General features: G+C 39.7%; 1 protein-coding gene across 2 annotated transcripts; it reads right to left on the bottom strand.

The window, feature by feature from the left end:
* Positions 1 to 263: 263 nt before the first annotated feature.
* Positions 264 to 26811, bottom strand: LOC146459910 (uncharacterized). Of its 2 annotated transcripts, XM_085088842.1 has the most exons (5): positions 26695 to 26811; positions 4350 to 24826; positions 3694 to 3858; positions 2957 to 2998; positions 265 to 2473 (listed from the first exon to the last, which is right to left on the bottom strand). In XM_085088842.1, the coding sequence occupies exons 2-5, from the start codon at positions 24738 to 24740 to the stop codon at positions 2273 to 2275; spliced, it is 20799 nt and encodes a 6932-aa protein (XP_084944968.1). In that variant the 5' UTR covers positions 24741 to 24826; positions 26695 to 26811; the 3' UTR covers positions 265 to 2272. The 2 variants fall into 2 exon arrangements, with proteins under 2 accessions (XP_084944967.1, XP_084944968.1); XM_085088841.1 differs by lacking the exon at positions 26695 to 26811 and having other exon boundaries at positions 264 to 2473; positions 4350 to 25962.

The raw sequence follows: 26811 nt of genomic DNA, 5'->3' as shown, positions 1-26811 counted from the left end.
GCTGTCTATAATATGCATTTGAAATAATTTGCTGAACCAGGTCTGCAAGAGATCCGGCACCACTCATTGGTTTGGCGTTGTGGTCTTGCAGATTTTAATTGTATTCTAACTTTTGAGTCTGGATGAAATCTTAAAGTGTGACTATCTAAATGTTTAGCTACTGAGTAGTACTTTCTTTTGGTACTGTCCATTATGTTGTACAACTTGGAAGTGAGTTTTGCTCCCGAATTTTTCGCGAAATTAAGTACGCGTGAAAATTAGTAAGAATAAGGTAAATATTAACCAAACTTAAAAGTGGAACTCCACAGTTCCTTTTTAATAGCATTTATCTAAGTCTGCTTATTGTACAAGAGAACGTATTAACCCCAATTAAAGGAATATTTAAAAGGCCCGAGCACAGAAATGAAGAGCCTAATTCAGGAGGCAATAAAAAATGATGCTATTACGATTTTTGCTCAAATGTCTTCATGAATGTTGCGGGCGCCACTGGTCAGGTGACCTAATTTACATACGTCGTGTATGTCAATATGTTGACATTTGCAAGCATATTACGCTTTCGAAGTCTTAACATATTGCGGCTAAATCTTCAGAAGATAGACCAACGCCTTTTTTTTTTTTAGTTAACTTAATAATGAGAGACCCATGCCTTCATTTTCTTGAGCTAGGTTTCCAGGGTTACAAAAGTTTGAGCTGACATTTTCCTGTAGAAAACTTTAGATTTTCTTTTAAACCCGAATTTCTGAGGCGATTAGGACCATCCGAACATATATCCACCGAAATGAACCTTTGGGTGCCCCGACATCTCAATTCATACCAACAGCCTTTATGCTCTTGGCTGATGTGTAAAAGGGTGGTGTTATTAATCGTACCGTACACAGATAGATGGCAATTATCTTCACCTCGTCCTCTTCATCGATACCTCCGCACACGTGCCTCTTGAAGCCGCGATGTAGTCGAGGTCTAACGATCGATGGCTTGTGTCATACAGAATGCTGCAATACGTATTTAACTTGAAATGGTTTAGCGTTTAAGACCTTTAATTCAAGTTCAAGTTCAAGTTAATTAAGTTTTCCAAAAGTTACTTACAAATGAACACCGCTTGCAAATAGCGAGCTAATCTAGGCAGGCGTTTAAGCCTTCATTTTTCTTTCTTCTACATATTTTTCCATAAAGAGATACACATATCCTTAGTAAATATTATATCGTCAATGTTAAGTTATTTTCTCTTGTCAAAGACTGGCAGCGCCTCCGTGCTACGTACAAAAAAGGATGTTTGTTTTAGTTTTTACAAATGTGCAACGCATGCACTTATTTAATTAAAAGTTATTTAGAGCCTAATTTACTTTTCACTTTTAGTTTATTGATTTAATTGCAACTATTATTGAGAGGCTTTAAGGCCTTGGTAGTTCTTGTATCTTTACAAATGCGTTAATATATTATATCATACAAGGCAATAAATTAACTAAGTTCGAGAGAAGCAACGGGATTGTCATGCGCTAAAATTATTATACAATGCATTGAAATTAAACCAATCGTTAGATCGCTTAATTAATTTTGGTGTTATATAAAAAAAATTGTCACGGTGCTTCATTGACTTGGCATAGGTGAGGCCTCACACATTTTCTTGTGGACGACTTTATCATATACACTTCATTACCCGTAACTGAACCAGTTAATACTGTTATTTTGCGCGTTCTGGTTGGAAACCTTTACGTTTAATATCTCTGGATAGTATTTACATTTCACTTTCGCGATTGGATAGTTTTCATTGTTGGAAATAAAGTGACTAATCAGGGTTGACTAACCACTTGTTTGGTGAATTCTAACACAGTTTTTCACCTCATTGTTAGTGAGTAGTGGCATGTGTTTAGTGAATTGTCATCTCTAAAACTTTCCGCCACCATCCACCTCTACTTGAATGAATAATTTTAAATGTATCGAATATAAATCCCTGCTAATGTGATTAATAAAACGAAACAAAATCAAAACACTTTAACACGACAACATGTCATTTTTTTAAACTTTGCCGTTGCCTGAATCATAACTCACGTGCGTAAACTCTTTGACCCTATGGGTTCTCGTTTACACGCCACCACATAAATTTTTTCTAATCCATGTCATTGCATTAATATTCTAAATTAGTTTGTGGAAATAAAGAAACTTGAAACTTGAATAACGGGGAAAGCGAGGAGCCGTTAAAGCTTTTTAAAATTAAATAATGAATAAATAAATAAATAGATAAATAATGTGTAATAAATGAGTTGAAGGTACGTTAGATAACAACGTTTTGATCGAGTTCAAAGAGTCCAGCTTCTTCGCAGAGTTCAGACAGCACCTCCTCGTAAAAGTGTTTTGCTTCCATGAGTTGTCTAACTTGATTGTCTCTTACTCGTAATTCCTGCAGTATCGTGTCATTTTGGTCACCTTCCGTATAAGCCATGGTTCTTGTCTCTACCTCGTCCGAGAATGTAACCTGCAAGACAATATCCTTAAAAATCAGTTCTAATCCTGTAAATCAGGTCTCAATTGCTCAATACAAGATCACGGTAATCCAGAATTGCCATTAACTTTGATTTCAGAAGAGCAGTACCTACCGTTCGGTAATACCCGGAGGAAGTCGAAAGAGAAGAACACGGCATATAAGAGTCTTGAAAATTTACGCGTATGGCAGCCATTTTGACTGAGATTGGATCTTTCACGTTTAAGACAAAAGCCTTTCTTTCTACGACCCACCAATACGTGCAGAAAATGGACTGTGATTTAGCCTTGTTTACTAAAGACAATTAGAACAATAGAGGACAAAAACTATCCCTTCTAGGGGAGAAGACGGTTTAATTAATCCAGGTTCAATAAATGAATTAAAATGTCAAGCAGATATTTGTCCAACAAAAAGCTGATTATATCTTTCACAACCCATAAGTCCAGTAATAAACACATGTGGAATAATCATGCTTACCTTTTTAGGCATTTTTGCTTGAATTCTTTTCATTCGTTCGGCCTGTAAATTGATACATGTGTTATATTTATCGTAAGTTATCTAATAACATGTAGAAACAAACATCATCGCTGAAGACTGTCTTATTTAGCCTCATATACCAGCAAATTTCTCATGATTCGGTAAATAGTACAAAACCAACGTGGAGACCAATTTTCGATCGCTTGATTAGTTCCTTCTTGAGGCCATATGTGCCATTTGGCACAAAGACGTTAGGTGAAGGGGAAGATTAGTTGCTTCTTCCTTTTTTGTATCATTTGAGAGTCATTTATAGTTCTATTCTTAGTTTATTTTACAGAAGTGTAGCTCTCGTAAGCTTGTAATTGATTTAATTGTTTAGCAGCTTCTATTGCTTTAAGGGTTGGGGGTATTGTTATATTGTTTGTTCTATTGTTTTCTAGAAGGGTTGCAACCAATCACGTGAGGCCATGTGAGAGCTTCTTACATCTCCCTTTTTTTTTATCAATGTTATTATTTATTAAAAGTATCAATTTTCGAAAGAATCCTCAACCCGTTAGAAAAAAAAGTGAACAAAAGAAGCAACGTAACACTTTTCTTTTTCTTTTGTGAACTTTCGAACTTTTATGGAAACGAGTCACAAAAACACAAACGAATAATTTATTTTAACTCACACCGAAAGATTCTAGTTCTTTACAGAAACTAACGCTTCTTTTTTAAAAAAAAATAGTTGTTTATACCTTAATCTTTTCTGTAGACATCAATTCTTGAAATCTGGACTCTACAGTTTCAAGTTTGCTTGTTAACTCTCTGACTTCCAACTCCAGGCGTTGGTTATCGTCCCTCAGGATCGTGTTCTCAGACCGGAGTCTCCGTGGTGACTCTTGTGGACTGTATGGTGACTCCTGCGCCAAATAAAACGAAAAAAACGTATTTAGTTTGTCTTTTCCATTTACACTAGAAGTCAAGAATTGAGTCCCGAAATCCGACCTTGACCTCTGCTACTTTTATCTCCCAAAGACCACCTCATCCGGTGTGAGTAAATTGAACCAATCTCGACTTTTTTTTTCAACTGTTTCGAGAAACAGTCTCATCCAGAAGTCGTTCGCAAGAAATGCAAATGTGTTCCTAAGGATTGGCTTCCAATCACCCTAGACAAATTCACCGAAATGTAAACTTTGAAGCTCGTCAGATCCTCCACCTCCAACTCTTTTTGAATAGCATCCTTCTATGTTGTTTTATGAGTTAAAAAAAGTTGTTTTCCCGTCTAGCAAACTAAAAATAATACCTAGAATTTAAAACCTGCAGGTTAGATAATCTATTGCTTTTAGCCTGGAATACGATTGAAAGCGATGTTAAGACATCGCCCTAGAGTGATATTTTTGGAGGTACTCACGTTAGATATTGGACTGAGGGCTCTATTAAGTTTGTCTTCAGCGGCTCTCTTGGACATCTCTCTTTGTATCCTGGACTCAAGCTTGCTTTTCAGCTCTTCCTTTTCCTTCAAGAACTGTTTCTCCAAATTTTCTTTTTCAAGTTCAAACTCTTCCTCTAGCTTGGCTCGTTCTCGCCTTAGCTGGTTCCGTAATTCCCAGCGTTGCCGTTTCAAATCATCAACCTCTCGCTGTAGTTCATTGATTGTTTCCTCGAGCGGCTTTTTCTCGCGAGCAACCTTAAGCGCAAATTCCTCTTCCATTTTAGAGAGCATCTCCATTTTGTAATTCGCAAGGCTCTTTTCCATCAAGTGCCTGTCCACGACTGTAGGATCTTGGCTGTAGAGCTTGTCTTGGATGACTCTTCGTTTTTCTTGCAAGCTTCCAATCTCACGCCTTAAGCCCTGCAATGTTTCTTCAAACTTTCGCTTCTCTTCATTAAGCTTTTTGTCGTATTCCTCTTCTAAGGTTTTCTTTACGGATTTAAGTTCCTTTAAATATTCCGCTCTGTATTTGTCGACGTCTGCCTTCGAAATGTTAGCTTCTTGTTCAAATTCATGGGGTTCACTTTCTGAGGGAATTCCTCTCAAACGTTCCTCGAGCTCTTTTCTCCTCTGTTCCGATCTTTCAAGTTCTCGTTTAACATCTTCCAACCGTGTTTCAAGTTTAGTGATTTCGTTTGCTAATTTGTTGTCAAATTCCTCTTGAAGTTTAGTAAATAAATCTCTTTTATACTGCTCCCAGTCCTCTCTAAGTTTCAGGCGATCTCGCTCATAAATCTCTTCCATACTCTCTTTCTCCTTTTTATGAATCAGCCTAATCTCCTTTCTCTGATTCTTTAGTTTGATGACCTCTTTTAACAGGTCTTGGACAGTCGATTCAAGGGCTCTCTTTTCTTCCTCGTGAGCTTTCTTTAAAGCTTCCTTCTCTTTGTCCATTTGCTCTATTATCCTAGTTTTGTCTTCTTTGAACCTCTCCTCAGCTTTCCGTATGTCATTCTCCACGCCCTCGATTTCTTTAGAATGCTCTTGTAAAATTTTGGAAAGTACTTCTTGGAAGTCAGTTTCCGCCGCAATATTCTTGTCAATAAGCTGCTCGTAAATCTTTCTCTCAACGTTTGATTTGATTTCCTTTTTCTCTTGAGCAAACTCACGATCTTTCTCCTCGTTTCTTTGTCTTTGTTCGTCTTCTTTCTCGGCTATTTTGCTCCTTAATTCCTCATCAAACGCTTTCTGCAGTTTTTCTTTTTCGATGCGAAATATTGCTTGCATTTCTTGTTTTTCTTTATTCCACTGTTCTTCTTGCTGTAGCAATTCTGCTGAAAGCTTTTTTGCTTGCTTTTTAAGCTCATCTTCTTTCTCTTCAACGGCAAGTCTCAACTTTTTCTTCTCCCTTTCCAATTCTAATTCCATGTCTTCTTTTAAACGTTCCGCCTCCTTTTGAACAACGTTGTCGAAGTCTTTTCCCTGCTGCTCATCGAATTGTTCTTTTAAGTTTTCATTTTTTCCTCTTTCATTTTCTTGTGCCTTTTGCAGCAAATTAACAACGCCCTCTTCAGTGTTTATTCTGTCAGTCTCTTCGCTTTCCTTTGCAACTTGGTTCTCTTCTTCTGTGACTAGTCTTTCATTTGATTCCTTCAGCTCCTCTAGTAGATGTTTTACGGTTCCTTTTAGGTCTTCGTTCATTCCAAACAACTCTTGTAGTTGGGATTCGAGCTCCCTTTTTGAAGCCACTAGTTCCTCTGTCATCTCTGACTTCTCTTTCTCGCAGTTCGCTAACAATTGGTTTTTCTCCTCTTCATGGCAAACACCCAACTCTTTTATTGAATCTTTTAGATCTTTAACCTCCTTGGTTAAGTTTTTATTTTTGGTGTCTAATTCACCAATTTTCTTTCTTAAGATGATCATGTCTTCTAGTAGCTTTTCACTATCCTTAGGCTCATTCTGTTGTTTAAGAAACGTTTGTTTTTCTCTCATCAAGTTGTCTACCTCATCCAACAAATCCCGTTTGCTTTCTTCTACGGAAACTCTTCTCTTTCTTTCTTTCTTTAAGTCTTCTTGAAGCCGCTTGTTTTCCTGTTTTAGATCCATCTCTTCTTGTATCTTTCTCCTTGTCTCTTCCGGGTTTTCTTCGTCATCTTCCGCTTGTTTCATCTTAAGATCAACGATGTCTTTAAGGAGATCCTGGACATCTTTTTCATACCTCTCCTTCAAAAGTTTCTCCTCTTCGAGTTCTTTTTGTAGCTCTATCACCGTTTTCTCAAGGTTGGTGACTTTTTCATCGTCTTTGGTATCCACCCTATGCTCTGTCTTTGATGATTCCGATACCTTACTCCGGTCTCCTTTTTGTCCAATTGCAATGTTACTTGCGAAAAGATTTTCTGCAAACTCGAAATTGAGGCTTTCGTCTTGTATTGGTAACTCCACTTGTAGAATTTCCTCGTCAATTATTTCTCTTGATGGTCGTAACAGAACAGGTTCCTTAGAATGTGCCATGACTTGAGGATTATCCGGAATAAGATCTTCTAAAGACATAAAATCCAGAGTACTCAGATCCGGGACAGTGTGACCATCAACGTTCTCCTGTTCGTTTGAATCATCATCGGGAAGGTTATAGTGGCTCACAATCTCCATCTCGCCAATGTCACAGACATCCTCCACATATTCATTCGCTTGCAACAGTTGAGCCCGTTTTATTCCCTCTTCTACAATGAGACTTTCGTCAAGTGGTCCATTTTCACCTCGCATTGTTCCTTCCAACTTTTTCTCGTACCTCTCTAAAACTTGAGCTAATGTCTGTCTTTCAGCGATCAGGTCGTCAAAAGCTTTAAGATCCCGCACTGATGCAAATCTGACTGCAGCTGTCACTTCTCTATCTTCATCTTCGGGTGATCTCGTCAGTTCCTCCGATAATTCTTTGCCCACTTTCCGAGACAACTGCTCTAGTTTCCTGCGCAATTTTGTGTTTGCATCAGCTAGTTTCTGAATTTGATCTTTGTTATCCAGTGGGCCGTCTTCTATTGATTGTTCAAATGCTGCGGCGTTTGCCCTAGATGCCATAGTATCGTCGCTTTCGGCTCCTTGCAGATATCTGGATTCATAACATGGCTCTTCTTTTGAAATTGTAATTTCAGGTTCATTTTCATCGACATGAACTAACTGAGCCAGTTTTATTTCCTCTTTCTTTAACTTTCCCGAGACCAAAGGACCAAGGTCACCTTCATAGTCAACTCTCAATTTCTCTTCATAACTTTGCAGCACATCAGTTATAGTAGTGTTATCTTCTTTCAGCATTCTCAAAGCGTTTAGCTCATTAACACCTTCTGTTGTACTCTTACAAACCTCATCCGACAATTTAAGTAGCTCCTGTGTCAAATCTACTCCTACCCTTTGAGATACCCTTTGCATCTTCCTTTGCAATTCCCTATTCTCATTGTCGAGTTTCTCAATTCGCTCCTCGTAATCAGATAAAACGTCAATCACGGATGTATCCTGAGAGGATCCATTCTCTGTCAGTAGACGAAGAGCCCCATTTTCCCTTTTTAATTTCGCTAGTTGTTTTTCATAGCCCAAAATAACTTCTCCCAACGTTTTCTCTTCAACAGACATCAACTCAAAGGCTTCAAATAGTGTTTTATCATTCCTTTTGATGCTGTCAGGTTCGTCTGTTTTTAAAAGGTCGCTGAAGAGGTCTTTGCCAAGTTTCCCGGAAACTTCTTCTAACATTTCCTCCTTCTTTCTTAATTCTTCGTTTTTAACCCTCGTGAGTTTTATTTCTTGGTCCAAGTCCTCTATAATACTCTGAAGCTGCTTTCCTTCCTTCTCCATTCTCTGGATGACTTCTCGGTACAACTCGCCACTTTCTGTTGTTGGCTGTTGCGTTGATCTCTTCAGCAGTTCATGAGACAGTTCCTGGCCGACTCTATCAGAGAGCGCATCTAGTTCATTAGCAAGGATCGTCTTCACCTTTTTGAGCTCGTAAATTTCGCTTTCTTGGGACGATGCTATCTCAAGCATGTCGTCGGATATTAATTGTTTCAGTGTTAAAATTTCGTGATTCTTCTTTTCCAACTCTTCCTCGTATCCTTTCACAACATCAGTGAGCGTCACATCATTGTCTTTTTCCATTTCCTCAACGGCCTTGAGAAAAACAGTTCCCTGTCTTTTGCCCTCAATGCTTTCCGCCAATTCCATGATTTGTTTTGACAAGTCCACGCCTACCTTCCTTTCGAGTATGGCCTGTTCTTTTATTTTGTTGTTTAGATTGCAAATGTCGTCTTCATACTTTGAAATCTTTCCCATAAAGGAGGACATATCTGAGTCTTCAGAAACAAGGTCCCGTAGTGCGCTTATCTCCCTTTTTATTCTAGCGAGGTCATCTTCATATTCTTCTAAGACATCAGCAAGGGTTTTGCCATCATTTTCTATCATTTTAAGAGCGTCAAGCTGTAACTCTTGTCTTTCCTCGCTGGGATTTAACATCTTGTTTGTTAAAGATTCTCCTATCTTCTCAGTCAAAACACGCAGGCCAGATTCGGTCTCTGTTTTGTCCCCTTGCAGTTCTTGAATTTTCATTTCGTAATCCGAAATTAGACTTGTTAATGGTTTGCCGTCCACGTTTTCGTGGTTTAGAATACATCTAAGTGCCTCGTTTTCCCTTTCTAGTGTCTTCAAATTATTTTCATATTGTTCTATAACAGCAGACAGCTGCTTTCCCTGTGTCGCCATTGTTTCGAGTGCCTGCAAAGAGAGACTTGTACTTTGTCCATTAGAAGGCGTTAGACAAAGAATGTCATGTACAAGGTTATCACCGACTTTTGCAAAGAGGGTCGATAATTTGCTATCAAGTTCCTTAGTTTTACCCTTAAGGTGTTCGATTTCATCCTCGTATTGTGATATGATATTCAGAGCAGATTTTCCATCGTTTCCGTTGTCGTTTACAAGAACCTCCAAAGCTTTCTTTTCCCTTCTTAATCTCTCCAAATCACCTTCATAGATATCTAAAATGTCTGCCAAGGTCGTTTCTTCGTCTTTGATCTTTTCAACTGCTTCCCATCTTGGCTTCCTTCCTGGGTCAGTCTCTTCGAGTTGAAGTAGTTCGTTTGCCAGATCAGTTCCAACTTTTTCCTTTAACAGCTTTATCTCTTCGACATTGATTTTGTTGTCTGTTTTCGAAATATCGATATCCTGTTTATAATCGCCATAAGTATCTTCTGCTCTCGTTTTGATCAAGTCTTCAACATTCATCGGCAATGCCGACTCGTATGACGCCAAAACGTCTTCTAACGTTAAATTCCTTTCTTCCATAATTTTAGGAGCTTTTAAGATTGGTTGTCCCTTTGAAATCTGCACCTCCTCGGAAACCGTTGGCTTCTCCTTCCCTTCGTCACTTCTGGTAGACATAATATCTTTAACGAGATTGAGGCCAATTCTTTGTTTCAAACTTCCTAATCCATCTTTCAAGCTTTCAATCTCTGTTTTAACCCCGTCAAGTTTGCCTTCGTATTCATTTACAATATCTGATATTGTGTATTTGTTTTCTCCTTCCCCTTGGCCTGCGGTAGTCTTTCTAAGAGCTTCAAGTTCCTTTTCATAAGTTCTTACAATGTTCTCCAAAGCTTTCCCTTCACCCGCCACTAAAACAGGAGCCTTCAATTGATCCTTATCTCCCTCGTTTATAAATTCATTCTTTTCCAAGTCTCTCACAAGATCTTTACCTACTCTCTCTGTAAGTATTTCGAATCTTTTACTCAAACCACTATTGAACGTTTTCAGCGTTTCAATCCTGTCCTCGTAACTTTTCACGAGGTCTGAAATTGAATATCCTGGATTTTTCTCCGTTGGAAGAAGTTTAGAGAGAGCTTCACTTTCACATTCGTAATTCTTTAAAATACCTTCAACTGTCCTTCCCTCGTTTTTGATTAAAGTATTCGCTTTCACCTTATCTGACGGAGGAACTGTATCTGTTACCTCGGTGTACGTTTCCTCTTCCGACAATCGTTTCAGACTGTCATCATAAGGTGGTTTATCTAGTCTCGAAGTGGGCAGTGATGCTTTCCTTTCTTGACCCCTTTCATGTAAATCGCCATCCGGTTTCCTGACTGCACTCCGCGTGGAAGCGTCGTGGTCTAAGTTACCTTCACCTTTGTCTCCCATTGCTGCCTCCAGTATGGTTTTAGTTAGGTTTTCTCCTAGGGTGGTTTTGAAAACTTGGTTCTCTTTTTTAAGGTCGCTTACAGTTTCCAGTTGGTGGCCAGAAACTTCCCTCTCGTCCAATGCGCCTTCATATCTTTCAAGGACATTCTCCAGTGTTACGTTTTCTTTGCGCATGATGTTGGGAGCTTTAAGCCATTTCTTCTTTCCAGTAATTTCAGGTTCTTTTGTGTTGACATCTGAAGGCTCGTCCGCTTCAAATGATCGATCTTCCAGTTTCTTAATATCATTGAAAAGGTTGCTGCCAAGTCTGTCTGTCAGATGGCTGAAATCAGTCTTCAATGTCTCTTTTTCGCTTGTAAGGTTCTCTAGTTTATCTTCGTACTCTTTGATGATGTCTGAAATGGAGGTTCCATGATCTTGTTCTTGATTTAGAGCTAGTTTTCGGAACACCTCGAGCTCCTTCTCGTAACACTTGACGACTGACTCCAGTGTTCTGTCTTCCTTTTCCATAATAAGTGGAACGTTAAGCTCGCTTTTTATGGCACATTGGAACGATTTCTCACTATTCTGGGGACGCTGTAATTCATTCGTAAGACCTGTACCTATTTTCCTCTCAAGAAACTCCAGGCGGTTTGCCAAGCTACCGTTTTCCTTCTTCAATTCGTCTTTTTCATCTTCGTATTTTCTCACTAGGTCTGAGAACGTGTCAGCTGGTTGTCCCGACCCGTTAAGAACCAAAGATTTGAGAGTTTCTAGTTCCTTTTCATAATTCTTTAAAATGTTTTCAATCGTTCTTCCTTCTTCTCTTATCACAGTCTCAGCCTGTAATTCCTCTGGGGATGTTCTGTTGTCACTTGAGGCCTTCTTTATCTCTTTGATACTGGCATGCTCGTTGTCGGTATCTTTCTCCGATATTTGAGCTATTTGGTCGTTGTAATCTGAAATGGAATCATCAAAACCTTTTCCTTCTTTTGCCATAATTAATAACCTCTGAGCAAGTTCAATGCCAACGCTACTTTTCAGGATATCGTTTTCTTCTTTTAAGTTCCTTGTACTGCTACCCTTATCATCAATTGAATTGTCTGGCATTACATCGTCCACAGAAGCAGACGTGTCACCCAAGAGTGTTCCAAGAGCGCTTTCATATGTTTCTAGCACGTCTTCCAAAGTTGACTGTTTGACTTCCATGATTTTAGTGACTTTCAGTTCTTTAGCTGACTTGCTCATCTCCAGATCTGCGTCTTCTGATACATCAGTAGTTATTTCTTCCAATTTCTTGATTTCATTCACGAGATCGTGGCCGATTCTGCTCTGGAGACTTTTTGAGTCATTCCGCAAGCTCTCGTTTTTTCTTCTAAGCTGGTCTAATTTGTCTTCGTACTCTTGTACCATATCGCTAATAGTGATTCCCCCATCTGCTTCCGTTGGAACAAGATTTCTTAGCACATCAATTTCTCTTTCATATGTTCTTATTACATTCTCCAATGTCCTTTCCTCCTTTTCCATTATTTGTGGAGCTTTCAACCTCTCGTCGTCTTCAATGTCAATGCTGTCTTCTGTTGCTCTGGCACCCTCTGGATCGCTATTCTCCACTTCGTTCAAAAGCTTTTCTCCAACCTTCTGCTTTAAATTTTCTATCCTTATCACCAGAGTGCTGTTTTCATTTTCCAAGCCATCGGCTTTGTCTTTGAACGTTTTGACCAGGTCTGACACCGAAACTGCATCATCGCTGGGAGCTAGTTTTTCCAGGGCTTCAATCTGCTTTTCGTAGTTTTCTAGGATGTTTTCTATGGTTCTACCTTCATCTGCAATCAACGACTCGGCTTTCAAGTCACAACCATCACCTGTTTTGACCTCCATGTCACAACTGTCATCCTTATTAAACTTCTGACTGGATATTCCACCTACGTTGTCTATGCTGCCTTGTTCAGTTTGTTGTCTTCTACCTCTCTTTACACCTTTTCTCCCTTTTCTTGGTAAGGGTGAGGTTGTTCTCGGTTCTTCACCTTGCAGAAATATCTCACTGCTGTGAACAGCTGCTACCGGCAATCCCTCTTCTTTGTCTGCCGCATTTAACAGAATGTCTGCTAGTCTTTGCCCAAGACCGTCTTTTAACACTTCGTTTTCTCGTTTCAAGTCCTGTAGTTCTTTTTCAAAGGACAAAATTATGCTTTCCAAAGTCAGCTCTTTTTCTTTCATTATTTCTGGTGTCATTAACTTTTCTAAAACTTTTGATTCGTTTCCACTCCCCAGTTGTAAGCCAGAATCGGACAAAGATCTATCATCGTAATCTTTCTCTCTGCATATTCTCTTCAGATCATCAAACAGATTACTGCCGATGTTGCCTTCTAATGCCTCCAGTTCACTTTTGAGATCCTTGTTCTGGCCTTGTAGTTTGTCAACTTTGTCTTCGTTTTCGTCAGCCAGCACCCTTAATTTGTCTTCATAATCTTTTATGATATCGGAAATCGTGTTTGCCTCCTCACCTTGGCTTGGTATCAATCTACGAAGGGCATCCAGTTCATTTTCATAAGCTCTGAGAACCCCTTCCAATGTCCTGTTTTCAGCTTGCACTAGAACAAGTGCCTCCAGCTTAGACGGTATAGTACCATCCAAATTTTTCGCGCCATATACTCCGCTGTCTGAATTTGGAGTTTGCAAGTCGTCCATAAGGCCCGGTCCAATGTTCTTTGTAAGATTACCTAACTTGTCTACGAGAGCCTGGTTTTCATTTTGCAATTTCTCTATTTTCTCTTCGTAGCTTGTAACCAGGTCTGAAACTGACATACCTTCACTTGTCTCACTTGGAACTAATTCACGTAATGCCTCCAGCTCCTTCTCGTAGTTTTTCAGGATGTTTTCAATTGTTATTCCATCATCAGTTGCTAATTGTAAGGCATTCAACTGGGTTTTTTGGTCTGTAGAGACGGTTATTCCACCTTCCATTTGTCCCTGATGTGGCTGTTTCTCTTTCTCTGGAGGTGATAATTTCATATCGCCCGCTTTGCTTGTCTCCGAATCTTTCGGAAAACAGGATGATCGAGGAACTTTTTCACTTAGTTTTGCTATTAGTTTTCCGGCAAATCCATCTCCCAAAGCGTCCTTCAAAATTTTGTTCTCTCTCTTAAAATTTTCAAACGTGTGTATTTTGTTATCAACAAAGCTCTCGTCTTGAGGAACTGGTGGGCGAGGGAACAGTCCCAGTGCTTTTTCATACATTTCCAGAACTGCTTCCAGAGTTGAGTCGTCGTTCTTCATGATTACAGGTGCGTTGAGCGAACTGAGGTCTTTAAAATTCTTGATTTCTGGTTTTCGTGATAAATCAGTCTCAGTTTGCTCAACCATATCTTCACCAGAATCGTCCTCTGTTGCTTTCAATGCCATAATATCGTCTACAAGATGGTGGCCAATTCTTTTTACAAGTCCGTTTTGTTCGGTTTGTAAGCACTTGGTTCTGCTCTCCAGATCGTCGATTTTGTCTTCGTAGTCCTTAACAATATCTGTAAAGGAGATGCCTTCACCGTCTTCGATAGGGAGCATTTTCCTCAAGGTGTCAAGCTCCTTTTCGTAATTTCTAACAACATTCTCAAGCGTTTTGTCCTCTTTTTTCATCACCAGCGGCGCTTGTACACCATCCCTAGCGTCTTCGGTTTCGGTGTTGTGTTCAGGATATTCGTCGATACCTTTCAATTTTTTCATAAGGTCTTGGCCTATGCATTCAGATAGATTTGCCAATTGATCCACGAGGGTCTTGTTTTTGCTTTCCAGATGTGCTATTTTGTCTTCGTAATCAGATATTAGATCTAAAACTGAGGCACTCTCATCGTTTTCTCTTGGAACTAACTTCGTCAACTCTTCAAGCTGTTTTTCATATCTTCTAAGGATATTTTCCACTGTGTTACCTTCGTCTTTTAATAATGAGTTTGCTTTAAGCTCCTCTGGTTGTAGTTCTTCGTCAAGTGCAGCAGACTGTGGTTTTCTTGCTTCCGAGTATTGCTGATCTATTTCCTCTTCTAATAGAGTTGGAGTTGTACGTTCACTGGTCTGGGAAGGAACGTTGTTTTTTTCACTCTGTGTTAGAAGTGTAAGAAACAGATCGTTACCAAGTTTTTCCTTTAAGAGACTGACTTCTTTCTCCAGCTGACTGAGTTCGTCATTAATTCGTTCTTCATAATTTTCGATCACCTCCTCAAGAGTCTTGCCACTTGTTACCATTATATCTGGAGCTCTTAATTCTTTTGCAGTTGAGCTTGTTTCCTCAGCACTGACAAGCTCTAAACTTTTATCTGAGGTTTCTGCGAATTCATCATCTCTTTCCTTTTCTTTTTTGCCTGTTAATGATCTCTCACGTCTTTCGTTTATATCTTCTTTCTCTGACATCTCTTCCTCCAGTCTCTCTGTCGCTGCTTGGTCGAGTTTGACTTCATTATCCGGGATGACCGGTTCTTCCATTGCAAGCAATGTTCTAGTCAAGGATGGCCCAAGTTTAGACTGCAAAGATTCCAGGCCCTTTTCATAGGATGCTATGACATCAGCCAGAGTTTTCTTTTTTTCTAGAGCAATATTTGGTGCTTTAAGTTTCCTTGAGTTTGCATTATCTTGTTCATGCTGATATCCCGTGACCAAGTCTTCCTCGTCAGCATCGACAATATTACGTGGCATTTCTCTTGGTCTTGAGTCAGGTACTATTTTTTTCACTTCAGTTGCGTTTTCTTGAACTGTTTGGTTTTCTGGTGGTATGGTTGCTGTTTCCTCGAAAGGCCTATTGTTGCCCCCTTTAGAATCTCCTATGCTGTCATTTCCGGGATGTTCCTGCAAATCTTCATTGTCGCATGTATTGGAGTTGACACTTACCAAATCATCTGAATGGTCTTCCTCTGTCCCATTTATCAAGGCGTCTACAAGGTCTTCCCCAAGTCTCTCTTTCAGAACACGAAGTATTTCCATGTTTTTATCTTGGGCTTCGACAATATCTTGTAGAGTTTTATCTACGTCAGAAGTGTGAACATGTTTTACATCATCATTAACTCCACTTCTTGGATCGCTGTCGTTCAGCTCCGTTAGAGGTAGGGAGTAGATCTTTCCCCCAGAAGATCTCAGCAGGTCGCATTCATACTGAGCTATAATTTCACCAAGTGTTTTGCCATTGTCCCGCATTATCTTTGGTGCATTTAATGAGGGTTTAACGTTCTTATCTGCCTCTTCAGGCAAAACAGGTGGCCTCATCTCTGGTGCAGAGCTAAAGTAGGGCGAACAGATCTTATAAAGCCTCGGTGCAATGGCTTTTTCATCTTGAAATTGAAGAGATTGGTCGCCTTCATATTCATCGGGATCCCTCGCTTGTTTCTTTTTCATGGGATGATAGTTTTGATGTTTCTCTGGTTGACTTTTTCGTTCTTGCTGGGGTCCGTAAGACATTTTTAGTGGTGTAGCCTCACTTTCCGCAATTTCTTGGCTTTCCACGCTTTCCGTCATTGACCCATCTGTTTCCTGGTCAGTGCCCTTAACAACAGCATCATTTTCATCTTTGTCTTTTTTCACAGTTAATACAAGACCTTCTCCAGGTAAAAGCTGTAATTCGTTAATATCCATAGAATCGTCTGTTTCTTCATCCTGAATTTTAGATGAAGATTCTGTATGTTGTATTCTGTCTTCGTCTTCTGGTTTCTCATAGTTCTTGCTAATAGCTAACAGCTCATTTGCAAGGTCTTTGCCCAAAATGTCCTTTAGTACTTCGTTTTCGTAAGACAGATCATCGAGCTCTTTTTCGTAAATGGCTATTACATTTTCAAGATCTTCATCAAAGTTTCTCATTAGGACTGGAGCCATGAGTTTTGTTTTGAACTGAATGTCACCCTTCGTGTCAGGTTTTCCCTCCTTCCTTAAAATAGAATCGAAGAGGTCTTTTCCAAGAGTGGCTTCTATTGCGTCTATTTTGTCTGTCTGTTCATGCAAAATGCTTGCCAACGTTTTTTCGTCGTCTTTTATGGCATTGATGACGTCTCCAAATTCCAGCTCTGCAATTGGCAGAGTGTGGCTTAACATTTCGTTTACCAGTTCCTCTCCAACTTTCTCCTTGAGCATTTCCAGTTCCAAATTCATTCCATCGTTAATTCCTCGTAGCTCCTTATTTTCTTCACCAAGATCCTCGAGTATATTACTGATAGTTGCTTCATTACCTTCAATCTCATCTAATAAGGGTTGGTATTGATCTCTTATATTTGGTTCATTAGCATCTGGAGATGATGGTGCCAGGAGGTTCATGAGATCTTCACCAACTTTGGACTTTACCAAGGCGATTGTGCCCTCCAAATTGTCCCTTTGTCTTTGAGCAGCATTCTTTAATTCTTGTTGTTCTTTTATTAACTCGGTTAATGTCTTTTCATCCCTTGCCATTTCATTTAAGATACCCTGGATATAGTAAGGTGGTATTTCGCTCCTCCAATTCTTTGTTCTTTGTGCCATCTTGCCTAATATGCCCGAGTTCCGGATTTGCTCAGATATCTCCCTGTCTCTATTTTCGAGTTTCGTTTTTCGTTGCAGTAGACCTTTAATTGCTTCGTCTATTTCTTCGTCTTCGTATTCAACATCCATCTTTGCTTTTTGATTTCTTAATTCTTCCAAGCTCGTTTCCAGAACTCTCTTTTTGTTCCTCAATTCATCGACTTTGACTGAGTCTTCTCCCTCGGAGGCATCAGTTTCACTGTCGTCAAGTGCCGCATCAATTTCAGCTAAATACACCCTTAAACTTTCTTTGTCGATCAACAATTTCTCCAGATCTAGCACGTCACTTATCGGATAATGGGGTTCTTTCTTCAGACGATGTAATTCCTTTTCTAATTCTTTTTCCTTTTTGCCGCTGCGTTCAATCTCCTGCTGGAGTTCCTCTAGTTCTTGTCGAAGTTCCTGCTGTTCCTCGTTAGAACGATGCTCATTTTCATTTATGATCCTTTGTACTTCCTCTAAGTTAGTCTCGACTTCCTTCCTTGCTTTATTGATTTTGTCCTTAAATGTTCCCAGTCTTTCATCCAGCTCTTCTTTCTCGTCATTTACTCGCTTTAATGCTTCTTCTCTGGCGTCTTTTTTTGCCTGGATTTTCTGTAGTTCTTTCACTCTACGCTTGATAACTGCATTACTTTTTTCCAATTCACTTTCAAGTTGTGATTTTCGTCCACTGACATCTTCCCTGATTTTTTCCTCTAAATTTTGCATCTTACTCAACAAGTCTTCTAGCCACCGAGATTGTTCGAGTTCATCTTCTAATTTTACCTTTTCAACAATAAGACATTTTAAGTTTTCAAGCTCTGTCGTCTTATGGTCATGAGACAACTCAGCGTTTTTGAGTAAAATGTGCAGCTTATTATCGTTTACACGAAAGTCCTCTTCTAGTTCTCTACGTCTGTCATGAAAGTTCTCGTCTGAACTTCCAGGGTGTAAACCTTGCTCTATCTCTTCTTTTACACTGGCTCCTTCGCCATCTTCATCGTCCAGAACTTCTCCACTTTGTTGTTTGTTTTCTTCTTCGACTTGCACAGGTTCTTTTCCGTCATCCAATTGTCCCTCTTTCATATGGGCTTTCTTTTCGCTACCAACATCCTTATCCCCGAGAACCTTTTGAAGTTTTTGATCCACAGATATCTTTTCTCTGATGGCATTTTCGAGTGCCTCTTCTTCGTCGTTTTGATCTCGTCCTCTCCTTTTACATTGCATTACTCTTTCTGCTTTTTCCTTGACAACGCCTTCCATCTTGCTTTGTCTTTGAAGTAATTTTTCTTTCTCCGGTGTAGCAACTGATTCTTGATCTAGGATTTGGCTAATAATCTGACCTGCATCTTCAGAAATGTTGTTGTTATACTTGTCATTTGAAAAGTTTTCCTTTATCGTTTGTAATTCCTCTACTACTTTTCTCAGTTCTTCACTAAGTGTAGATTTCCTTTCAACAAGACCAGCCACCTTCGCAGCAGCTCTTATTGTTTCTTCATCTATTTCATCCTGCAGGTTCTCTATTTCCTCTTCAAGCCTCACCTTTCTTTCGACACACTCCTCTATAAATCCTGCATAAGGTCCAGTTAACCCACCTTTACTTAGACTTTGGAGTATTGTCTCATTAGTTTCCTTCAAGTCATATACCAACTTGGCTTTGGTGTCTATGAGTTCCTTTATTTTAGAAGCAGTCTCTGAGTCCACTTTTCCGGTACCCTTGAACTGCCGTACGTCTAGAAAATTGGCCTGCTCCTCAAATATTTCGTCATCTAAGTTACGACTCGTTTCTTCAAGGCTTTCCTTCAACAAGAGTAGGCTCACCAATTTTTTAACGTCAGGATTTTCTGCCCCGGTTGTGGTACCATCCAAATTCAGTTGCGAATTGTCCAGTTTAGTGATTTCTTTCTTCAATTTTTCGGCTTTTTCTAAATGATGAATTAGTTGTGTGGGATCATCGAGCCCATCATTTCTTAGCTTGTTTCCCTCGTGATAAATTTCTGCTTTCAGGAGTTGCAGGTCTTCCTCTTTACTTAAATTCGCTTCATGGACGATTTCCAGTTTTTTAGATGTTGGGGTGTCATCGGTAAGTTTTTGATAAAGTCCACGAGGTGACTTAATGTTGCAGATTGCATCATTTAAATCTTTAATTTCTTTCTCTAGTTCTTTTTTACCTTGACTTATGGTATCGTCTTCAGCTTCCATGATGTTCTCATCCGCTGTGTTAGGGGCTATACTTTCACGTTCATTTATAGAACCTTCCTGGTCGCCTGCCATCACTTCTTCATCTTTCTTTACTGTCAGTTGACCCTTTTGTCCTCTTAGTGGACCAGCTGATTTCAGTGCCTTCTCAAGTCGTGATTTTTTCCTTTCAAAGGGTTGTAACCTATTTTTTTGTTCCTCTAACAATCTCTCGTACCTTGCAATGTCGTTGCCAATTTTCCTCAGTTTCTTGTCCAGCTTTAAGCTTTTAGATTCTGTCTCTGCCTTGCTCGCTAACAAAGACGCCATTTCAGGTGGTAGTCGCTCATTCCTTTTCTTCGTTTTGAAACGGCGTTCGCCTTTGGCATCATCCGTGGAGTCCTCTAAAGCTTCAAGTTGGAACTTTAATCTGTTTAAAGATGTTTTCAATTTTTCATTCTCCTTTTCCGATGCTTTGGTTGCTGCCTTTAACATTTTGCTTTTGAAATTGGCTTCCCTTAGTTTTTCAATTGAATCGTCCTTCAACATATCCCTTCTGCTCATGAGGCCAGGCACTGTTTCTGTATCACTGTTGCGTAATTGTGCGATCACCTCTTTCTTATCATCGAGCAAATTATTTATTTCATCCAACTTGTTACACACGTCCTCTTTTTCCCTTAGGAAATGATCAACTAAGTCTTTTTCATTGCTCTGTCGCAGCTGTTTGTCAATTTGTTCCAGGGAATGTAATATCTCAGATTCCTCGTCCTCCAACCGCTTGTTGAGATCTTTTGTGTCCTCGTTACCACTTCTATTCAGCTCTTTCATCTGTAAGTCAATCTGTTTTAACTCATTAAGGAGCTGTTCTTTCTCTGCGTATAAATCACTTAGACTTCCTAGTGCTGCACCAGAGTCTCCGCCTTTTCGCTTATCGCTCAGTTCTGGAATTTCGTTCACGAATCCTTTTCCAACTAGCTCTCTCAGAAGATTAAACTTGTCTTGCAATATTTTGTTGTTTTTGTTCAGCTGGTTTATAAGATCTTGGTCGGTAATAGGAGAGGCGCTTTCTACGAATCTAAGATCTTCTTCTTCCTTATCTTCTTTCAGAGAAAAGGAGTCTGACTTCTCAGAAAGACTGTCATATTCGTCGATTTTCTTTTTGCCCTTCGTCACAGATAGGTTTCCGTCCTTGCTTTTTTCAACGTTTTCTTCTTCATCCAGAGGTGAATCTACAGGGGTGTTATGTTTTATGCTTGAAACATTTGTATTGCCAAACGGCTGTTCTTGATCGAATTCACCAATGTCGTTTGTTTCGTCCCCATTCTGGCCGGCTTTCTCTGTCAAGCATTTAGGAGATTCCCCTCCTTTCCGTTTAGGTTTGTAGTCGATGCTATCTTCTGATTGTTTCTCTTCGTCCTTGTCTTTTATTGCCATTACACGTTCCTCACTTCTTTTTTCAGGGGAAATCTTGTCGCCTACTTGTGTCTCCTCAATGTCACGTGCATTCCCAGTGTTCAACAAGATGTCTTCTTCAGCATCTTTTCCTTCGGTTTCAGCAGTTATTTCATCCTTTTCAAATTCGTTTTCGTCTTTATTTGGTTCTTTCTGAGATCTTTGTTCAGAGGAACTCTTTTCTTGTTCTTGTGGGTCCTCTTTGTTCCCTGTGTTCTTGGTTTCCTCCAAGCTGTATCCTTTGACGCCTTTTTCTTCGCTGTCACTGGTTATTTCATCCTTTTCAAATTCTTTTTCGTCTTCATTTGGTTCTTTCTGTACTTGTGGGTTTTCTATGTCGGCTGCATTCTTGGTTTCCCCCAAGTTATACTGTATGGTGCCTTTTTCTTCGCTCTCAGTGGCTATTTCATCCTTTTCACATTCCCTTTCGTCTTTGTAAACCTCCGTTTGAGGCTTTTGCGTAGGGTAAATCTTCCCGGCTACTTGTGGTTTCGTTATGTCGGCTTCATCCTCAGTCTCCTCCAAGATGTCTTTTTTAGTGTCTTTTTCTTCGCTGCTAGGAGTTATTTCAACCTTATTTACTTCTGTTTCGTCTCTATTTGGCTCTTTCTGAGACTTGTGCTCAGGGGATATCTTGTCTTCAACTTTTGTTGACTTCATGTCGTCAACATTCTCATTTTCCTTTGCATCTTCAAAATACGTTTCTCCATTATCATCTTTCATGTCATCCTTTCCATCTTGTTGGTCGCCTTTAGTTGCAGGAGGAATATCCGCTCCCTCTGCATTTGTTGTTTGAATGGCCTGGTCAACTTTTTCTTCAGACGGTACTTCCATCTCCTCCACCCCCTTCCGTGCAACACTTTCATTTTTATCCATCATAAAACCATCTGACACTTCAGTTTCGGTATCGCGGAAAGGGGTACAAACATGTTCCCTTAAGCCGCTATTCTTGTCTACGAGCTCGCTATCTTCTTTTTCTTCTCTACCTTGTTCTTGGACGTGGCTAAGGTCATCTTTACCTGTCTTGGGTTGTGGGTAACTTTTTTCAGCAACAGGGGCGTTTTCAACTTCATTTTCACCATGATCTCTATTGCTGTCTCCCTCTTTCTGTGCCTTACGCCCGCCAGTTAACTTCTCATCATGTGGACTGAGATCTCCAGTGAATGATTCAGGGAGTTCAGCATGTACCTCTTGTGAGAGTTTCCCTTTGTCGTGAATGTCTTCTACCTCCTTTACTTCTTGGTCACTTTCCGAGCCTTTTTGGGAATCAATCACTCCACCTTCAACTGCAGTCAGTGCAACCAGGTCATTCTCTGCAGCCTTGACTTCTGGGAGCTGCACGCCATGGACAGCATCCCTTATACCCTCCTCAAAAGTAACCGCTTCCCCTGTAGTTTGTGTATCAATATCTCGTTTGGGTGCCTGTTTATTTTCCTCACCAAACTTTGTTCTACTTACAAGAGATTTGATGCCGTTCAGCATGTCACTTTCCAGATCTTTGCGCTTGCTACGAAGAGTTTCTTTGGCCTTGGCTAATTTCTTCATGGCCTTTTTTAAACTGTCTCTATATTCTCCATAATAAACTCTTCCAAGACTGAATCTCTCAAGATTAAAGGCAAAATTCAGCTGGTCTTTCTTGATGCTCAACATTTCGCCGTCGTTTGATTCAGGTCCGGAAAACGCTCCTTCGTCGCTTTCGCCGGCCACAGTCGTGGCGCCAGTGTCGTCCGACTCCAGATCGGAACTCGCACCGCAAGTTGTCTGCGAATTATAAACAGACTCTTCATCGTCGAAGAGTATTATTTCTACGAGGTTTTCTAAAGCATCCTTTAATTCATCTTTGTTGCGAATCTCTTCTTCAGATACCAACATTCGTTTACGTGGCTTCAAGCCGTCCTCTCTTGATTTGTCTACTGGCGAGGTTGCTACGGAACGCATGGGATCTTCGCTAAGGAAGCTCAATCGATCGAAATGCTGATCACCTCCTGGTGCGATCAGTGGAGTGTCGCACATGATGTCCTTTACCAGGTGAATGGCTTCCTTTAGATTAGCGACAGCAGTTTCGTGTTCTTGATGTCGCTTTTTCTGTAGGTCAGCAATGTGTTTCTTAAGCGGAATCGTAACTTCCAATTTTTCTTTCTCTCGTTCAAGTCGTTCTTTGTCCTTCTTCCTTTTTCGTGTTCTTTTCTCAGGTGCATCACTCTTTTGTGCGGCTAGTAGCTTTTTCGTGACTTCATTTCGGTCTTGTAGCAATTTTAGCTCCATCTCGTCTTTCTCTGAAAGCAATTTATGCAAGTCTGTAATATCGCTTTCGTATTTAAAAATGATGTTCATTTTGTCTCGATCGAATTCGCGTTTCATTTTTTCTTTCCTTCTGCAAAGAATATCTTCCAGTTCTTCCTTCATCTCCAGGTAATATAACCTGCTCAAGTAGAATCTTTCGAGATTAAAAGCATCTTCAAGATTTGACTTCTGCCTTAAGAGATTTTCAATAATCTCGCCTTCAGTGCTCATCGCAAACTCCTTGTGCTGCGTTTGGAGTTTCTCCATTAGTTCTTCCTTTTCCTTGTTGAAACTCTTTTCAAGTTCGTCAATTGAACGTTTCATTTCTTCTTTCTCACGTCTCAGCTCTTCTACCACATCTGAAGGAGAACATGCATCTTTCTTTTTATTGTCCATTCTAGTGCTGCCAAGGCTGAAGTTTATGCCGTCAAGATGATTGGGCGATGTGCGTATTTCTTCTGTACCATGTCTTCGTGACCCATCCTTACTTTTATTTGACTGCTGTAAATTTTTCAGATCGTCCATCGACTCTCGTAATATCTTGCTCTTTTCATCTTCATCGGCTAACTCTTTCAGCAGCTTACTGATTTCTTCTTGTTGCTCTTCCTTCAACTTTAACTTTTCAAACTTATGCAGCCTGTCAGCTTTTTTTAGAATCCCTTTCATCCTTTCGTTTAACTGGTTTTTGGTAGGCTTGTCTATGCTCCCAACGGCATTACTTTCTGTTAAAAAGTTTTCCACAGCTTGTAGTTGATCTTCTAAGTTAAACTGAAGCTCTTCTTCCACCAGGACATCTTCGCCTTCATCCTTGTTACTGCAGAGCTTGTCAATCTCCGCAATTTCCTGATTGATGGCATTTTTCATTTGCTTGTTCGACATTTGGAAATCATCCAAAGTTTTGAGCTTTTCTTCATTAGGAATACATTTTTTAAGCCTCTCCTTTATTTCATAAAGGCATTCATTTACTTGCTCTTTCTTCTTGTTCTCTGTCTCCTGATCTCCTTTCGGTCCTTCTTTTCCCTCTTCCAACGGGCTCCTGGCTCCTGCTGGATTGAGTTCATCTTCCCCTATCTTAACGTCAAGCTCTTCATGCGCGATGTTGTCAACAATAGCACTTTCCAGAACACCTTCACTGTTCACCTCAATCGCAATTTCTGAAGCCACCTGGAGCTCGTCCAACCTGGATTTCAGTGTTTCGACTTCCTTTTGCAATTCCAACTTGTCCTCTTCAAGTTTCTGTAGCTGTTCTTTATCTCTGGCAAGTTCCTCCGTTTTTTGCGCAAGTTCCTTTTGATAGAATGCTTCAACTTCCTTCATATTTTTCTCGAATGTTTCAAGATTTTTTTCCATCGTTTGTTCGAGGGTCTGGCACTGATTGTTCTCTTTTTGGTATCTCTCTTCTAACCTGTTCTTTTCGCTGAGAAACGCTTCCATTTGGTCAGCCAAATCTGCAAGTTTTTGTTTTGACATCTCAAGCTCGTCTCGTTGTTTTCCAACTATTGATTTCAGTCCATCGAGTTCTTCTTCATAAACTCGCCGCAAATCCTCTTCCCTCTGCTGTATTTCTAACTCCCTTTCATTTATCATTTCTTCATATCGTTGTTCCAAGTCATTTCTTTCAAACTCAAAACTCTTGAGTAAATTAAGTTGCTCTTTTCGGAATTCAGTTTCCAAAAACTCCTTCTCGTTTTGGAAGTCTCTTTTCAGCTTTTCGACTTCTTTGCGGTGCTGAAGCTCTAATTCTCGAATCGGTCTTTGGTTTCTTTTAACCACCTCTATTTTTTGTCTGTGTTGTTCCTCCATCTCTGCTATTGCATCCTCGTACTGCTGTTTGAGTTTGGCAATTTCATCGATAAGGGCAACTTCGGTATCTTCCTTGGTTAGTTGATCTGGTTTGGTAAGCAAAGATATTTCACGGTTATAAACTCTCGCTAGACTAAATCTCTCATTCTGCAATGCACTAAGCAGTTCCTTTTTCTCTTTCTCGAGATTATCAATGGCTTCTTGTCTCTCAAGAAGTGTATCAGTATAGTCTTTCTCTAAGCTCTCCTTTAATTCTGTTATTTTGCGCTCAAACTGTTCAAGCATTCTCTTAGCGTCGAGGTCTGCTTTTTCAGAAAGCAGTCTCTCTGTAATTTCCAATTTAAACTCCAATTCCTTTTCGTGATCCTCTTGCATTCTCTTTTTTACGTGATCAAAGTTTGCATTCATTCGCTCCGTTTGATCTGCAAAAACGTGCACAAGCTCCGCTTTTTCTCGATCAAATTTTCTCTGAAAGTCTAACTTTTCTGTTTCGAAATTCTCGGCAGAGCACCTCAACTTTTCTTCATGTTCAGTTCTTCTGATATAAATATCATTGTCAGGAGAGCTTCGAGCTAATCTGTTATCTTGATGTTCCAAGCGCAACAATTCCCTCCGCAATGTTTTTATTTCTTCGTTTTTCTCGGCGATTACTACTTCATATTCTTGCCTCATTTTCAACCTTTCTGCTTTGTATTTCATGTCTGCGTTCCTTTCTTTACATTCAAACTCCTTTGATGTTTTCGTTTCCAAATTATTTTGCTCGCGTTGAAACCTGTTCTGTTCTTTCACCTGTTGTATTTGAAATCCTTCCAACAGGTCTTCCCTTTCTAATTCAAATTGCCTTCGCATGAAATCTTTCTCCTGCTCGAAAATGTCGACAAGTTCGCTAATTTCTTCTTTATGCATTATTTCTATTATTTCTTTCTCCTTGAGAAAGCCGCAAATAATGTCAGTTTTTTCCTTAGCAAACTGCTCGGCGAGAGTTTTTGCATCGATGGTATTTTTGTTAGACACCTGAAGTTCATCCATGTTATTTAAGCAAATATCCGCACCAAAAGATGTCAATTTATCCTTTTACGGAACTATTTTTCAGATCGTGGACTTTTCGTTTAACACAACAGGTCCAAAAGAATCCAATGAGATTAGAACCATACATTTTATCGATGATCGGTGAAAATGCGATGGCAGATTAAGCAAAAGTGGGCCGAACATCAACAAACGTAGTAACGCGCAAAAGGCACACAAATATATTCTAGATGCGTTAGTCTCTTAATAATTTATTTCCCCACCAGTCGGAAAGGTGATGGATAAATAAATATTTGTCCTATAGTGCCATTTGTAGGTATTTTTTTGGAAAGGAATCAATGTTTCTCGCAGCGTTAACTTGCATATTTTTTCAAGTGATGTCTTCCTTTTTAAAACCGCAATGTTTATTTCTGTGCCGGAAAAATGATTTATCTTGGCTGAAAAATCGGGGCTTTTGAGAAATTTTGAAAAACATTCCGGGTTTCCATTTCATAAAACGAATTCACTAAAAAAATTAACTGACATTTACAAAAGAGATCGTGATGTATTATTCGAGTGCGGAAAAGAAAAACTAAAACTGAATGCTGGAGGCCTTCACAGGGAAATTTATATGGCTTGTTTGAGCCTCTCTCTTCCTCAATCAGAGGAGCTAGATCCATTTCCTTGGCATGCCTTGACTGTATACTTCTGGCTTTTTCAAAGTTGCGCTTCTCCAAACAAATCGTTGTTTTCCTCAAGTGTTTCAAATGGCATGAATTAACCGTACCAGCAACGCATTTCGAACAAAATCGCGTTTCTTCACCATTTTAGAAAAATACGTACATATTTGGCGTTCCAACAACTTTACTCAAATTATATTTTAACTCTAGAAACTACCATCTAATTGCGTAATAAAGTCTGTCGTCCTCGTCTACCGCAAAGGCCTTACCTTAAAATTGGAGTTTTCGTTGGAAACCCTTTTTCCCATATTAGAAACCTTGGCCGGGCATAAGTACAGTAGCAAAAGCCTTTTTTTCTCGTATTACGTGCCAAAAGTATGTTTTGT

This window comes from Pavona decussata, unplaced genomic scaffold (assembly GCF_977016875.1).
Source record: "Pavona decussata unplaced genomic scaffold, jaPavDecu1.1 SCAFFOLD_215, whole genome shotgun sequence".
In the NCBI taxonomy this organism is placed as follows: Eukaryota; Metazoa; Cnidaria; class Anthozoa; order Scleractinia; family Agariciidae; genus Pavona; species Pavona decussata.
The sequence above is the reverse complement of the archived record's forward strand: the minus strand, read 5'-3'. Positions and strand labels throughout refer to the sequence as shown.

Coding starts and splice junctions, on each gene's coding strand:
- LOC146459910 (XM_085088841.1), bottom strand. CDS start 25,769: ATGGATGAACTTCAGGTGTCTAACAAAAATACCATCGATGCAAAAACT. Junction 2,999..3,693: donor TGTCTACAGAAAAGATTAAG/GTATAAACAACT, acceptor ATCAATTTACAG/GCCGAACGAATGAAAAGAAT. Junction 2,474..2,956: donor AAGCAAAAATGCCTAAAAAG/GTAAGCATGATT, acceptor ATTGTCTTGCAG/GTTACATTCTCGGACGAGGT.